At 37.8% G+C, this 16663-nt stretch overlaps 4 protein-coding genes across 5 annotated transcripts in view; 2 read left to right on the top strand and 2 right to left on the bottom strand.

Annotated features, from left to right (window-relative positions):
* The window catches only part of LOC105224421 (putative uncharacterized protein DDB_G0271606), a 632600-nt gene that overhangs the window by 547738 nt on the left and 68199 nt on the right, over nt 1–16663 (top strand). The gene's annotated exons all lie outside the window — the stretch shown is intronic.
* On the bottom strand, nt 25–7079 carry LOC105224424 (splicing factor 3B subunit 3). Of its 2 annotated transcripts, XM_011202499.4 has the most exons (11): nt 6906–7079; nt 6380–6620; nt 5772–6137; nt 4862–5336; nt 4468–4802; nt 3377–3684; nt 1219–3193; nt 968–1025; nt 697–754; nt 450–504; nt 25–263 (listed from the first exon to the last, which is right to left on the bottom strand). In XM_011202499.4, the coding sequence occupies exons 2-7, from the start codon at nt 6603–6605 to the stop codon at nt 1220–1222; spliced, it is 3684 nt and encodes a 1227-aa protein (XP_011200801.2). In that variant the 5' UTR covers nt 6606–6620; nt 6906–7079; the 3' UTR covers nt 25–263; nt 450–504; nt 697–754; nt 968–1025; nt 1219. The 2 variants fall into 2 exon arrangements, with proteins under 2 accessions (XP_011200801.2, XP_049315022.1); XM_049459065.1 differs by lacking the exon at nt 450–504.
* On the top strand, nt 7358–8860 carry LOC105224422 (THUMP domain-containing protein 1 homolog). The gene has a single exon (XM_011202496.4). It carries the CDS (start codon nt 7477–7479, stop codon nt 8452–8454), a length of 978 nt encoding a protein of 325 aa, XP_011200798.2. The 5' UTR covers nt 7358–7476; the 3' UTR covers nt 8455–8860.
* On the bottom strand, nt 8801–10792 carry LOC105224423 (peroxisomal membrane protein PMP34). The gene is made up of 4 exons (XM_011202497.4): nt 10188–10792; nt 10059–10119; nt 9730–9886; nt 8801–9666 (listed from the first exon to the last, which is right to left on the bottom strand). Exons 1-4 carry the CDS (start codon nt 10257–10259, stop codon nt 9000–9002), a joined length of 957 nt encoding a protein of 318 aa, XP_011200799.2. The 5' UTR covers nt 10260–10792; the 3' UTR covers nt 8801–8999.

Below are 16663 nucleotides of genomic sequence, written 5' to 3' on the forward strand. Positions count from 1 at the left end.
GCTTTGATTTTCAATAAAACTCGGTTTTTAAGTTTTAAATTTTTTTATATATATATTTTGATGATAATAAGTTAATTGGTTGTTCAGTCGCTTCTAACATACACACGTAGATTATACATACTAAACATAAATATAAATGCTTCACTAGTAATAAGCAAGCGAACTTAACCTCTAAATATTTATTATATTAATATTTTTCATCTTGAAATGGGCAGTCATGAGTGGTTGTTTTTCAATAAAAATTTACAAAATACTGTTGAGATCTGTAATGAAACGAGAGGAAATAAAAATTGCGTTAATAATTTTGCACATAAGTAAACAACACATGAATTATATTGCAATAAAAAATCAGTAAAAAAAATTTAATCAAATAAATTCATAAGTCTAACATATTTGGATCATCAATAAAAAGATTAAAGAGCATAAAATAATAATAAAAAAATATTAACCTTTGAACAATCTCAGCAGTGTCCTTATATGTAGTATACATTAGAGCCAATTAAACTGCAAAAGAAAAAAAAAACGGTTTAAATTCCGCAATACTTTATCAAAACAATATATTGTTAAAAATAAAACAAAAATCAGTGCTAATAATCCTTGTTAATCAAATATTCTCATAGGTGTCCCAAGGTAATTAATTGGTCATCATTAAAGTTCTTTTTTTTTATTATCCTAAAAAACGTCAATTATACTAACCTAATAAACGCCAATTAAATGTCGCATGAATGATGAATCTTAATAGTACGCCACTTATCTGTAAAAAAAAAAAACAGAAGACACCAATTAATAACTTTGAAGAGGATAATTCCATTATCTAAGAGTTTTAAAAATATCAGGAATAAAAATTTCCAATAATCACAGACTTCATAGGTGTCCCAAGGTAATTCTCGTCATCATAAAATACACACAAATATCTTACTAAATTAATATATTTGCTACCAAAAAATTTTGACGTTGGAATTCTTACCTCTATTAAAATAAGAAATCCTTTATTACCACAGTACCAGCGAATAGGAAGTAAAAAGCTGTAAAGAGAAAAATAAAAAATTATAAGCAACCTTGAAAAAATAAAATCGAGTAAAGTATGTTCATTAAAAAAAATCAGCTGTAAGTTCGGATTGTTGCAATCATAAGATTTCAGGTTCTAACATATGTGACTTTAGAACAATGATCATCACATAAAATATATGTAAAGGCACTTTCGGCACAACCACTCACCTTAGAAAGCGTAACGAGTACGTATGTCCTCCAGCTTTTTGCAAATTTGATTCGGCGTGCGGAACATATCGCCGGCAATGCTCTTTTGCTTGGCCGGATCAATAGACAAATATTGCTCACACAAGTCACCATCCAGCACATTCTTCACGGTGTAGTACGAACTGCGGTAGCTCAAATGATCGCGGCCGCATAGCGGTGGATTCTCATTACGCATATGCATTTCCAAATGTTGAAAGAAGTCGAAATCTTCACGACTGGTAAACGGCACAAACGCGCCGACAGTGCCGCTAAGCGTGGCGTATATCAGTGCCTCGGAACCACCGGGTATTAAGGTGGCTTTCTGCAAGGACATGATAATTTCACCCACATGGAAAGAAGATATATTCTCCGACTTTTGGGAAGCGCCAGATAGCAGGCCACGATCCCACAACGATTTTGTGCCAGTTGGATCTTCGTCCACATCATCGGTCACCGAATGCGGCAGCCTCTGCACGCTCATATTTCCGAATTTATCGGCAATGGCAATCGTGTCATAATCCAGTAAAGTTGTGGCCGTTACCCAACGTGGATGCGTGTCGTCAGCGAATATAATTAGCTGATTTTCGGCGCGCTTATAGCGTATAAAGAAGACAGACTCCTGCACATCCGAGACGTAGACACGATGTCCCATCGCCTGTATGTTGACAATCTGATAGGGAATGTGTTTGTTCTCACATTTTCTGAGCAGCTTTTTTTTGCCCAAATCATAAATACGCAAAATACGACCGCAGCCAGCCAATAGACGCCCCTGGAAACCAGCCAAAGCGCCTGGCACTTCCTCGATTTCAGTGCGATGCATAAACTCAATATTCGAACAGGTCGGATCAATTTTGTAGATGTCAATGCAGCCACCATTTGTTATGCGCGGATTTAACTGCAATTCTTTGGCCACACCAACTGCCAGATAGTAACGACCGTCAGCAGCGATATTGAATTTGAGTACGCATATGGACATGATCGCCTCATTTTGCACAAACGGTATTTTAAATAACGTATGACCATGTATGGGGTCTAAGCCGCGTATTTGTGAAGCCCACAAACCAAGACCAGCTTTCGGTGAAGAGAATGTTTCTTCGGGCAAAATTTCATTGATAAATGCATTCGCCATTTCGTTGGCCAATTCGCGTTCTTCATCGCCCGCTGCCATGCGCATTTCTTCTGCCATTTGCTGTTTACGCGCATTCTTCGTCTCATCTGTGTACGCATTGTGATCGGTTTCGGCAATAATCATCCGTCCGGTGTCGGGATGTATAGCAAAGGCGCGTGGCGTGTATTCGAGTGGAAATGAGACTTGATTAAAAACGGCGCCCAACTTTTCCAAAGCTAAAATACGCAAAGTATTCGTTGAAATGGCCACAATACCTTCGCTACACTGTTCACTGGAGAAACCCGAAGCATACTCCAATGTTTCATACGACAACGGTGTTAAATGGAAACGATTTTGATGATAATACGAAAGCCAAGTACGACTGGACATGGCAAGCACAGCTTCAGAGCCTTGCATGCGTATACGGAAGAGCTTCACTGGACGTGAGCCTAAATAACGTGTACGCGTGTCAGCTAAATCGCCAGACACTGGATCGAGTACTGTACGCAGCAGCACACCATTGCTTAGACCGATATTCAAGTAAATGGTGCCCTTTGTAGACGTGTTGGCGCTACGTTCAGTGGGTTCATCATTTGCACCAGTCGTGGTATTTTCCGTATGACCCATTTCCACAATGCAAAGCGACTCGGCGGGTGATGGCAACGCTTGCATGGAGCAAGGCGAGAGACAATTATTTGGATCCAGTGAGATAATTCGCACGGTATTATCAGCTAATCCGACAGCTAAAAACCAAGAACGCTGTTCACCCTCGGGCACTTGACCCAGCGCCATGCACATTATTTCATTGGGCATTTCCGAACGTTCGGTGTATTCGTTAAGCTCACCAGTCTGAAAGTTGCAAAGATATGCATTAGTATAAATTTTAGATTTATATTATATATAAATTATATTTTGTGTTTAGTCAGCACTGCAGGACACAAAGTGTCTCAACACGATTGTTCTTTAAGGTGTTTTTGTCATCATAATGAAATTTTTGTGAATTTATACTTTAAACAAAAAATATTTACTTACCGCATCCATTTCGAAGTAGACGAGCTCCCTTCCTGACAGTGTAATTACAACTTGGCGTTGGTTTACTGCACATTTTGTGATCGATTTCTTGCCTGGTGCTTTCCATTCGTTTACACGCTTATCGGAGCGTATATGACGTATGCCGTCGGGATATACTTGAACCAGCGCATCATCGCCCAATGAGGAACAGCTCAATGTAGGCGTTGTGCCTAAGAAACCACTATCCGTTACTTCTTCAACGGTCTCGCCGATACTTAAAACCAGCGTAGCATTCACGAATGACACTATTATATAAGCATCGAATTCATCTAGAAGATAAGACCAAATATTTGCGAAATGCAGGGTTAGAACACTTTGTTTTCTTTAATTAAGTTTTTTTTTTTTTAATAATTATATACATACATATATCTGTTGACAATGAATAATCAGATAACCTTAGTTTTAATCAAAGAAAATCAGTTGAAACACGGAATAGTAACATCATTTTATATTCATTGCCAACGCACATACACACGCACGCACAACTTTTGTTTATCGCTTTGTTTAGTATCTGTATCATGTTTTTATAAAATCAGCTTAAAACACTACACTGATCAAAAAATCAGTGATTTCAAGAAATGTTGCCTTACCTATATTTGTGATGCTATTTAAGACAATTTAACTAATTGTACGCACGCACAGTTTAATAACCGGCATGTGTATATCATTAAATCATTTCATAATTATTTTATGCACAAGTAACTCGACAGTCACGCCGACCGGCACAACACAATGCAAGAGTTAACCGCCTGAAATAGAAGAGAACTGGTGTTTGATTTTTATGTTCTTCTAATTAGGTGCTTTTGCATGTAGGACTTAAGATCTTATGTGTACAAAGTAGAATGTGAGGAGCATGGATGTTTGGTAGCATAGGATGAGGAGATGGTATTACGTATACATAAGCATCAAATACACCAGTTTACATTAAAAATATTGTACAAATATAGGTAAAATGCAAGCAATGCGTAAGTTGTACACGTATTTAACTTGCATTTTCAACTCTCACTTCTTACAACTATAGTACGACATATAAATGCTGCATGAACACTAACCGTCAATGCGTTTCTTAACCGTCCATACAGCATTAGGGTTGCCTGGCAGTTCTGAAACAGCCATTTCGCTGACTTCCAAGCCGTGGCGAAGCACACGCATAGTAGAACGTGGTCCCCGCCCGCACAACACATACAATTGTGGTGTATCTTCATTGGCCAAATCAGCTACTTGTGACGTAATTATAGGCGCAAATGAAGGTATTTCATCTACCAGAACTAGATTTTTCAGTGGACGTGGCGCAAAGAAGAATGTTTCACCCTCTTCAAGTGGCATAGCTGAGCTGAATTCGGGCTCATCATCATCGTCGCCGAGATGAGCAATTTGATAAAGATAACTATAAAAAAATACAAGTTACACAACTGTTGCTTTTGTTTCCACTTATTTTGAACTTACTGGTTGCCAAATTCACAAGCTACAAAGAGGAAACCCGTTTTCAATACGCACATAGCAATTGCCGGCGGTACAGTATCAAAATATTTAAGCTTTATTTCAGATACCACATCGTCATCCGTTTCGAGTGTGACCTTAAATATATCGCCCTGTTCGGTTTGCACCAAAAAGAAATACATGCTCTTTGTGCGATGTGTTGCAGAACAAATGAATATCATACCACGATCAGGGTCGTCTAAATCATTGCGTCGACGTGGTATGGGACAACGTATGTCATGCTGGTCTCCCAAATTCTTATATGTGAGGTAATTTTCTGAGCAAATCAGTACCCCAGAAGGACCGTCATTACCGCCAGGAACAGATATAAGAAAGTTTGCATGTTCCTCTAATGGTTCAGAGTATTTGCGCACCACGTGGTTGAGACCAAGATCCAATTCGTAAAAAGTTAATGTTTGTTGTGTACGTTGCGCTGCTTCACCTGCAATGTTAAGGGAATAATTTTAGAAGTGCTGACATAAGTCGAAATGACTGTTACATATAAAAATAAGTTAATTGTTAACATCAAATCAGTGAAGTATTTGCAAAGAATTTTGACACAAATACCAATGGTTCAGACGTTAAAATTTTTATAGCACTTTGCCAAGTCAAATTAAGTCGTTGAGCCACTTAATTGACATGTCTAAAAAGTGCTTACAAAGTTCAACTTCTTTAATGATTAATAAAGTTATACATATATTATATTTACTTGTAGGCGACATATCAGTGAAGTATTTGCAAAATAGTTTAAATCAAGTACCAATGGTTAGTAGCCAATTTATCTAGCACTTTGCCAAGCCAATTGTGTGTTTAATCTACTCAACCGGCATGTCTATAAAGTGCAAATAAAAAGTATAAATGTTTTTTCTTCACAAACCTGTTGGATCATTGTCGGCCTCTTCGTAGTCGATTTCCAAACATGCGAATAAAGGATTATCGAAACCAACATCCACTCCTACCATATGATAAGTGAGTGTATTCGATTTATGTGCTTCTAATGGTGATGAAATTGTAAGACGCGCTTGAGTATCACGATTAAGAATGTAGGCCAACTTTTGTTTTTCTACAGCGCCAATCATGACAGCACGACCTTTAGGGTCAATGGCGAAATATTGACCAGGCACAATGCGCCGGCATCCAGATTTTCCAAAAGTCTCTTGATGTACTTTATCTAAAGAGTTCTTAGCTGGGTTATACTCAAGTATGACAATACGTCCCGAGTCTGAACCAACAACAATATAATCTGAAAATAATATATATTTTTTGTCAATAATACTGTACTTAGATTGAAAATTTTAAGTTTAAAATGTTACTCAGAGTTTCAATTCAATATGGCACAAAACCATATCAAATGCGACGCCAAGCTATTTTCTTTTGCACTTAGACGGTTATATAAGTCTTATTGAAGTTTTCAATTGATTATGAAAGTTCAATAGGGATTCGTGCCAAAAAAAATATATTCAAATTTGATTTCTGTGCACTCACCTTTGGCTCCACCCGTCAATCTGAATGACATCAACGCACGTATGCATCCGAAGACCTCTACTGACAAGACAGTATGTACTTTGCCGGTATTCGAATCTGGACGTACCAATTCAAGAGATTTGCCACGAGAAAGGATAACCTCTTGATGTTTACCACCAGAGAAGTTCCCATGAACGGCGTGGGTAACACCAGTACCCTTTTGTAATGTCAAATTGTATAAATACATCTTGTAACAATTTCACTAAAACCAAAGAAAAAATTAACATTAATGTTTTCCGTCTTATTCGATTTTCTAATATATTGTTTTTCGAATTTTAGTTGTCCTACTCTGGAATTCCATGGTTACAGTAATGGATTTCGGTGTAACCTAACGATGCTAATGAGTAGCAAAATTTGTTTCTTTAGCACGTTCAAAATGCGACCATAGCACAGACATTTCTGTGTCTCTGGAGATACATCGTGCACAAATTGCCAAATTTTCAAGAAATAACTATTTCTTCAATTAGATTATATATCAATTAAATACCTTTCGTTCTTATATCCAAAAAATTTAATCATTTACTATTGGATGTGAGAAGATTTAGTTGGCGTAAATCCGCCATTTTGTTAAAACTTCACCGGAAACATTTTCTACCAATAGCGAAGTATTTCCACAGAAATGAACCTCTCCCATCGGCGAACGAAATTGAAATGAACGAAGTAGACGAACGGACAGCGAAAGTAGAACACGAAAAGGGATGATTGTGAAATTGGCTGTGATTCGTAGAGCTGCCAGTTTCAATAATCAAAATATAAATTTCAATAATCAATTTATAGCGTGGTTTTTTGTATTAGTAAACATTATTTATTATATAAAAAATTAACAATTGTTTACAGGAAAATTTCTTAACTAGTTATTCTGTTTCATTGAAGTATACGAAATTCATTTTTTTTAATAAATTTTTTGTTTATTACAATTGTTGGCCTCTAGTACAATGATTATTTCAACTGCAACCCTGCGGTTTGTTTAATCGCTCTATCGGCCAAAACACATGCCGCCCTTTCTCAAAACCAAAACATTATTATTTTCTCTGTTAAAATAAATATATATATTAAAAATGAGTGGGCCGGCAGCAAAGAAGCAAAAGTTTTCACATTTCAAGCAAAAAAATTACTTCAAAAGTAATAAGCGTCAGTTTTTGGAAGTGGGTCAACGCGGTTTCCTAGCCACCTGTAACTTCCGTGAAAAGGACTGTGTACGAGAAGCATATAACGTTCTGAACCACTATGCCGATGAATTATATGGCCCAAAGGATAAAGATGTTATCACGTCTACCACAGACAAAGAATCAGAGCCAGAAGATGTTGGTGATATAGTAGATGACTTACAGAAAGAAATCGACGCTACAAAGTCGACGAAGGAGAATAAAAATACCGTGAAACAACGTTTTCAAGTAGTGGACACAGGCGCAACCAATTGCGTCTTCATTCGTACTACATTACCAGATCCAGTGGAACTGGGCACACGCATTATTAGCGATGTTGCGGAAACGCGTGAGCAGAAATCACGCTTTTTACTGCGTCTAGTACCCGTTGAAGTGGTATGTCGTGCCAATTTAACAGATATCAATAGCGCCGGTGGTGTACTTTTCGATAAATATTTCCTGAAAGAAGGTACTACCTTTGCGATTATTTTCAACAAGCGCTATAACAATGATGTCAAACGTGACGATGTTATTCATGATCTAGCTGCGCTGGTTCAATCAAAGAATATAAAAAATCGTGTGGATCTCAAAAATGCTGCAAAAACTATAGTTGTAGAGGTAATTAAGGGGTTATGCTGTTTATCCGTGCTGGATAGTTATTTGAAATACAAGAAATATAATTTGGTGGAATTGGCAAATAGCAAAGATAAAGACCTAAATGAAGAGAAAAACGAAAAACAAAATGAAGCAGATTCCCTGGAACTTTCTAAAGACAAAGACTCACAATTGACGGAAGCTTCCGAAAGTGATGATAAACAAGTTGACAACAAAAGTGAACAAACCGTTAACGACGACAAAATTGAAAAAGAAGTGCCGGCAACTGAAGAATGAATGAATTTCTTACTGATTTGTAGCGATGTATCATTAAAGATAATTAAACTCAATTTTATCGAAATATGTTTTTTGTGGTACATGTCGGTAAGTAATAAACTAGAATAGCAATATATTATATACGTGCACCATATAAATCCGATTAAAGCAAATAATTGAAATCGGTACACCTCATAATCAAAATAATCTGAAGATATTGTCTTTCTAAACTTATTTATTTATATATGGCACATGGAAAGAAGCACCAAATATTACATTTTTTATACTAAAAACAAAATACAACAGCAACAAACCTCTTATTTTTAGCAATCTTTACTTATTTTATCAAAAAATACAACAAAATCAATATTTTTAGCAAATTATTTTTTATAACAAAAAGCTCCCAAGCACTCTATATACACAATATTCAATTGAAAATTGTTTTAGAACTTTTATACCATTCAATTCTATTTATGTACATATATAAATAATAATCACACCATCAAAGAAAAAACAATATAAATAAATTATATGTACGATTATCCACAAAGTGAATATTTTTAAATTTATTTGAGCGCTGTAGGTGTTCTATTTAATAACACTTTCACCGTGGATGAAATGTTCTCATAAATCATGAACATAAGCGCTGCCGTTAAGACGGTTTGTAATATTTTTGCTTCCAAACCCCGGAAAAGACCCTTAAAACCTTGATGTTGTAGTATGTTCAACATAATTGCCATCATACTCGCGTCATTTGATGATGGAGCTGATTTCTTGTTCTCTTGAGTGGTATTTGTGCGATGACGTTGTTTCGTCTGGACTAGTTGTAAAGGATATGTGAGTACAGTAGCAAAAGCTTTGGCAAGCGCACCAATTAGGAAGAAACCCAAACTTGATATCTCAGTGCCTGTGAATTTCGTCAGATTACGTTTTAATAGTTCATACATCATGAACTGCAAAGCTGGGTTAGAAACAAGCATTAGTGACGGTATAGTACCAGACCATAGACCACGAATGCCTTCAGTTTTGGCAACATACAACAGACCGCTAATCAAATTATTGTAGTGTTTATTAACATCATCTGAAGTTCCTGCTACATTACGCATTCGAACACGCGTGTTTACGACCCAAAACGGGGTGGTAGTAAATACATTAATAATACCGGCAATTGTGCCCAGGAATAGATCCTTTAAAGCAGACTGTTGATTGCTGTTTGCAGTTAAAGCTTTTAAGCTGTTTTGAAAAACGTATAATTATTTAAGAGGTGAACAATAAGTAATAGTAAGTAAAACCCACCTGTGGAATGTATAAAAATATACAAAATTTGAAATACACAGGCTTTGCAGAACCGGCCCCAAACCACGATACAATGCCTGGAAGCCTTCGCCAGTTATAATCTCTTTAATAACTTTTATCGTACTACGCGCCTCGCCATTTTTATCTGGATCTTCAACTGAAAATTTACAAAATTAATACATCTGCTTATAGTTGACTTTTTGTTCGCTATCTATCTCTACCTATGCTACTAAACACATTTCAAACACATCCACCAAATATATATCAAACCTGTACATACATACGTGGTTAATGGTGCAAAGTTCATATAATTTGCACATTCAACTTACGTTGTAAACGCGAGCGAACGGTGTCAAGTGGATAGAAAGTGCTCATAGCAATGCAGCCACCCTGGAAATTATACAAATTATAATTGATTTTGAAGCTATTGGGGCATTTAAAATTTTCAACACACTTACGGCTGCTCCAGAAACGGCATGTATCCAGGATTCATAACTGAAGACTTGACTTAGCTTTGATTGTGCAACCATTTTGTGTCAACAATTATTACTTTTCGTTAATTGAACTTTAGACGTGTTATGTTGAAAGTGTTCCGATTACTATGCACACCGGAAGAAAAGTGTACAGCCGAATGGAATAGAATACAAACAAACACGTCCAGCTAGAGCGACAGTGGTCAACACAATGGATTTCGTAGTTCCAATTGTATACATTCCGCGTGAAAGGCTGCTCAAATCAATTCATAAATTTCATTCGTTGTGATTATCTTAAAGAATGCAAATCGCGTGATATTATTAGATTCATAGTAGAGGCGAAAATTCTTAGTTAATAATTTTGCAAAGCTTTATGTTTCAAAACTTTGGTTTTGCATTTGCAATTCAAATACGTGCGCTATTCTTCTATGCAAACGTTAATACTTATTAGTCACACCGTGTTGTATTTTTGAATTGCAGAAGCTATTCAATTACAATTATCACTCATTCACGTTTCACATAACAACGATAATACGAATAATTCGTTTTCAGCGTCGCCGGTGATTATCACAGCTGTTTGGTTATTTTAGACAGGGTTGCAACTGCATTCAAAATTAAATAATTTTTTTTTTAATATTTTTAATAAGATTATTTTTATATGTATATAATATAATATTTTTAAAAAATATTTTTTAATATTTTTAAAGAAAAAGTTTCAGCACTGAGTCTGTTTAATACTTCTTTCATGGTCGACCTCAGAGCGCTGGAGGGAGTGTGGATTGTTCAATGTCTTCTAGTAGCGTTGTATAGTTGACTGCTATCAGAATCCTCCTCTCACAGTTGGTTTTGTAGGTAGACCACGAATTAAGGCGAAATGCAGTGCACTTTACGGAAACAAAGTTGAAGTTGAAGGAGGAGAGTATTAAGAGTTTTTACTACTGGAGAAGGGACACTCATCGGACAACAGTCGTTGTATTTTTTACGTGAGTGCCTGACGACGACGACCTTACCCCACGGGTTATCTATGCCCACGGTGCTTAAACACATACATAGATCAGTACCCCAAATAATACAAGCTTTTTGTAAGTATTATTTGGTTCCAATTTGTCAGGTAGAAGGGACACCATTTCCACCTTGGTCGGCTTCGAGGCCGATCTAAAACCTCTGCCGTACTGTGGGCAGCAGTGTGACTCAACACTGAACTGCATTTTCAATACTACCTGCCTTTGGGTTTAAACCACAGCCACCACAAGACAAGACTACAGTGTTTGTCCAGAAAGTAAAAGGACTGATTTCATTCCGCCGAAACTGTACTTCGAAGAGTGCGCACACCGACTGGATTCCTAGCTAACGAACAAGCGGCTGGTCAGTTGTCTCCGAGCACCTGGAGAGTCAGGACATACATTTTCGCTTGACGTGTTTCTGTGAGTGGTGTAATCCGAAAATGCAGCGTTCGTTAGAGCAGAGATACGCCACTAAATTCTGCGTGAAACTCGGTAAATCTGAGACGGAGACGTTTGATATGATCAAGCCGACTTACCAAGATGTTGATTTAGCAAGAAGTGGCGTGTTTAGGTTGCACCTGGACCCTTTTGTAGGCTCCGGGAATTGGTCGCTAATGAAGACCGTGCTGGGAGACCTGCGGCTTCGACAAAGTTTTGAACTCAGACATCGCTCACCATGAATTTGTTCCTCCTGGACAAACCGTCAACGCTAAGTTTTACGTGGAAGTCCTCAACAGTCTCAAGTTGGAAGTTGCATCACGACAACGCACCGTTTCACCCCGCCTAACTTGTGAACAGCTACCTAACCAAGGCCGGCATAACAACGCTTCCGTTTCTAGGTTGACGTTCTCCAACTACATATCGAGGGAACTTCACAATATGCTGTCCGTAGCGTGCCATTGGGGTTCAGTAAATGCTATACAGTGGCAAAAAACATTATCCAAATAATTTGGAAGACAGATGTCGAGTTGACAATCCTTGGCTGGATAAAATGTCCAAGCAATTCCAGTTATGTAAAGCTACCTGCTATGGAAAACAACAGAAGTTTTGATTGTCTGTTGCTGTTGTAGAGCTCAGTGTGCGTTGGAAACCTGATCTGAAAAGCATATCACTAACAAGTTAACGGTTTTTTCTGTTGGTTACCTATGACTTTTGCTATAATTTTCCGCTCAACTCTATTTCACGTTCATTATAATTTTTTTTATTTACGAGCATATTAAATAACAAGGTGGTTGCGAACCCATCAGTCACTGTCCTCTCCAGAGGCCAACATGCAAACTAATCAAATGCAACAACTACAATATATTTAAGTGCTGTAACGTAAGTATAGAGTCGATTGCATTATTAAAGCTCGCATCTCCAAGTTGCGCTTCCCAATCGCCTTGGCGTCGCATGAATAATGCTAATTAAGCTCATCTGGCGGACTTTATTGTAATAATGTTATTATACTTTATTTCTAATTTGATCATACATATATACACATACACACATACACGTATATCGCATTACGGCAAATTGAAATGGGAAAAAGATGCAAACAGCCATTCATCTGTGTGCATGCAACAATAAATACATAATAATTTATGCGAAACGGATATTCATCCAAATTGAATTAATGCAAACAAAAGCAAAAACAAAACGCAAATCATATAATACACAATTTTTCTTTTGCGATTAAACAATGATTATTTATAATTTTTTGGGTTGGCTAATTGTCAGTTCACACACGGTCTCTTTTGTCGCTAAAACCGTCTTTTTGTGGGCGATGTGACGACGAGGAAAGCCGAAAGGATCGTGTTGTGAGCTATTCAAACACGGCGGCTTTTTTGTAGCATATGGTCGGACGAAAGCATGCCCGACGATTGGAATTTAAGTGTACTCTTCCCAATCCACAAAAGGGAGACCTCACAATCTACGTCAACTACCGTGGGAAAAGCCTTCTCAACATATATGTATATGGCTCTATCGAGCGTACTGTGCGAAAGATTAAAATCAACCGTCAACAAACTGATTGGAACTTATCAGTTCCGCTTCAGGCCTTGAAAATCCATATTTGACCAGTTATTCACCATGCGCTGAATCTTGGAAAAGAATCGTAAAAAGAGCATCGACACACACTACATCTTCGTCGATTTCAAAGCTGTTTTTGACAGCACGAAAAGGAGCTGCCTTTATGCCGTTATGTCTGAAGTTGGTAGTCCCGCAAAGATATTACGGCTATGTAAGCTGACGGTGAGCAATACCAATAGCTCCGTCAGGATCGGGAGGACCTCTCCGAGCCGTTTCAGACAACCAAACTTCCTATCATGTGACTTCTTCAATTTATTGCTGGAGAAAATAATACGAGCTGCAGAGTTAAATAGAGAAGGTACAATCTTCTATAAGAGAGTACTGGCGTATGTATTGGCGTATATTGATATTATATCATTGGCCTCAATAACCGTGCCGTTAGTTCTGTTTTCTCCAGACTGGATAAGGTGGCGAAGCGTATGGGTATGGTTGCGAATGAGGACAAGACAAAATATCTCCTGTCATCAAACAAACAGTCGTTGTCACTTGGCTCCCACGTCACTGTTTATAGTCATCACTTCAAAGTCGTATATAATTTTATCTATCTTGGAATCAGCATAACCACCAAAAACAATATCAGCCTAGAAATCCAACTCCGTAGATTTCTTGCCAACAGGTGCTACTTCGGACTAAGTAGAAGACAATTGAGAAGCAAAGTGCTCTTTCGACGAACAAAGACCAAATTTTACATACATATTGTGCAAAGGGATAGACGATGACAAAATCTGATGAGTAGGCTTTATGCGAAGAAAGGTTTTGTGGAAGGTTTCTGATCCTTTGCGCATTGGCCACGGCGAATATCGCATTCGATGGAACCATGAGCTGTACGAGTTATACGACGACATTGACACTGCAAAGAAGGAAAAAATGTTAAAATGGTTTAAGCTATGGTATATACCTAGATTTTACTATCTGATCAAATCATTTAAAGCATTTGTGAATGCAGGGTTCTTAGGTAATTTGTCTAGCATCTCTTTTGCAGTCTCTACTTGACCTAGTTTTTGCAAAAAAATTAGAGAGCCTTTTGATATGAGTTCAGTATTAACCTGCTACTTACCCAAAACATTAACCAAAATTTGTTCAGTCTATACATACGATTTTTAAGCACTGTTTCTTTAAGCATTTCGAGATCAAAATTCTAACAAGCATAAAAACGATTAAAAAATAAAGCTCACTTCGCCAAAAGGAATGCAAACGAAATAAAATTCCATACTTAAATGCAGAAAGTTAGTGATAGACTTTAGTGGAGTACCTTCGATTCAAGTTGGTAAGTCAAAAGTTTATCGAAAAAATACTTTAATATGAAAATTCAAAAAAAAAAATAATAATAAGTTATGAAAAATTGACCACCCTAATTTGTGACGAAATATTTGTGTAAACCAGTAAATGCGCGAGTTAATGGGTTAAGCGCGTAGGGCGTAAACGCCAGCCTAATTATACTCAACGCGTTGAGGACAACGAACTCGCCAAAGTTAATTACTTTTGATTTTACATTTCACATTAGCCGTTAATGCGTTGCCATGTCTCTTGTCTGCTTTGTTAACACTTACGACATGTCTTGCACATGCCTACACACACAAATGTATATACATACATACAACTGCATCAATGCGAGTCAAATGAATAAAATAAAGTCGAGAAACGCGTCTGTCACAATGCCCGTAGCGACGTCTGAGGTGCAAACTGATGCAAGCGCGACTGTTGCAGCCAAATCTCAAAGGCTGTGATTTCAAAGAGGCTTTATGACACTGAAGTGCACAAAAATAATGCCAACCAAACGAGACAACAAATGAACAGTCGCCGCTATTGTGTGTATTTAAGTAAGCGTACTACCATAAAGGCCATTGAGGTTGGCGCATGAAGCGGTGAGCAATTGCAGTGTAGACTCGGCGACAGACACCAAGCCACGCCGACGTAAACACCACTTGACAGCGCTTATGTGTGCGCACGCCGCCACCGCACTCGAGCGCCACAACAGCATGTGCTGGTACAACTTTCGCTTTCTTCGATGACGTAAACGCAAGAAAAATGGCTCAAGTCATCGCGTTACAGTGCAACGTACATTTGTACATATGTATATGCATGAGTTTATGCATATTTTGTTTGTTTGGAGGTTAATTGTTTTAAATGCACGATAAATATGTAAAGAAGTTATTCAAAATTTCGTATAAGGAGGGGATATACAGAAAAAAAACCAGAAAAAACGTTAACTTCGGCTGCATTGAAGCTTTATACCCTTCCCAAGCGCATTTCTTGTAGCCTAAAAGGGTATAAAAAATCTTTATCTCGACTCTGATCGGCCATTTTGTATGATAGATATAAGCTTTACAACGTAGAGGCGTAAAGACTCATAACTGAAAAGTGTTGGAAGCATAAACACACTGGAATAGGCCAAAGGTGCTATGTCGGCGATAAAGACTAGGCCGAGGGCAAAACTCAGTAAGGAGGGATTGATAGCAAAAAGGCTTAGCTGCAAGGCCAACCGGACGAAGAAGGAAGAGCAAAGGTTGGCTTGGGCTACGGTAAAAAAGGAAGAAGGCCGAACATATTATACATCGAGGCTGCAATTCACATCCTCGGATTCAAGATAACTCAGGAAAGAACATAAAAAGGATAAACATATACGTCGATAGCCAAGCTTCTGCAAAGCGGCTGCATATATACTGGGTTCTAGGTTACAAGGGAGTTCCGGAAAATAAAACAGCTGATGACATTGTCAAAAGTGCTATCTCTCTGGCCACCGAACAAGTACAGAAAATACGAAAGTTACTAAAAACGATATAAAACGAAGTTTTCGAAAAGGCTGATAGGCGGATCACGGCGAAATGGAATACTTCGAAAAACCCGCTTGCTTCTTACTCATACGGTTTCGTAGGGGCTTCCGAAAGGCTGTTGGTCTCTTGACAGGTCACAACCTACTGGCATCACAAGCGATCCGGATGGGCATAAGTGTTGACGTTCATGTAAAGTGCAAAGAAGTTGGTATGAGAGAGACGTTGGAACACCTCCTATGCCTGTCTCTAGCACTATTTAGAACTCGTCTTAAGTATTTAGGAGCTGCGGGATTCAAGGGACTAGACGAAGTATCAAACGTAGATTTTAAGTCGCTTTTAAAGTTCGCCAAACTGCGTTGATGTCTTGTAAATACTTCACCTCAAACTAAGAGAAAATTTTAGATGAATATCTCACAGACGGACAGACAAACCGACATGTCCAAATCGACTCATTTGATAAAAACTATTAATTGAAATTGAAATGAATTTTTGATGACTCATGCCCAGCTCTTGACCGATGCTACGGCTGCTACTATGCCGGTCTCTTTCGATCAATTCAGCGATTTTATCGCAATTTTCGACGACAGACCTTCCGGAGCGTAAGGCATCTTCG

This window comes from Bactrocera dorsalis, chromosome 5, assembly GCF_023373825.1.
Source record: "Bactrocera dorsalis isolate Fly_Bdor chromosome 5, ASM2337382v1, whole genome shotgun sequence".
Classification (NCBI taxonomy): domain Eukaryota; kingdom Metazoa; phylum Arthropoda; class Insecta; order Diptera; family Tephritidae; genus Bactrocera; species Bactrocera dorsalis.

Excerpts from the sequence above, each read along its gene's own strand:
- LOC105224423 (XM_011202497.4), bottom strand. The coding sequence starts at position 10,259 with ATGGTTGCACAATCAAAGCTAAGTCAAGTCTTCAGTTATGAATCCTGG. Across the intron at positions 10,120-10,187 it reads ATGCCGTTTCTGGAGCAGCC|GGTGGCTGCATTGCTATGAG; the intron begins GTAAGTGTGTTG and ends TATAATTTCCAG. Across the intron at positions 9,667-9,729 it reads TATTTTTATACATTCCACAG|CTTAAAAGCTTTAACTGCAA; the intron begins GTGGGTTTTACT and ends TTTTCAAAACAG.
- LOC105224422 (XM_011202496.4), top strand. The coding sequence starts at position 7,477 with ATGAGTGGGCCGGCAGCAAAGAAGCAAAAGTTTTCACATTTCAAGCAA.
- LOC105224424 (XM_049459065.1), bottom strand. The coding sequence starts at position 6,605 with ATGTATTTATACAATTTGACATTACAAAAGGGTACTGGTGTTACCCAC. Across the intron at positions 6,138-6,379 it reads ATTGACGGGTGGAGCCAAAG|ATTATATTGTTGTTGGTTCA; the intron begins GTGAGTGCACAG and ends TATTATTTTCAG. Across the intron at positions 3,194-3,376 it reads TCTACTTCGAAATGGATGCG|ACTGGTGAGCTTAACGAATA; the intron begins GTAAGTAAATAT and ends TGCAACTTTCAG.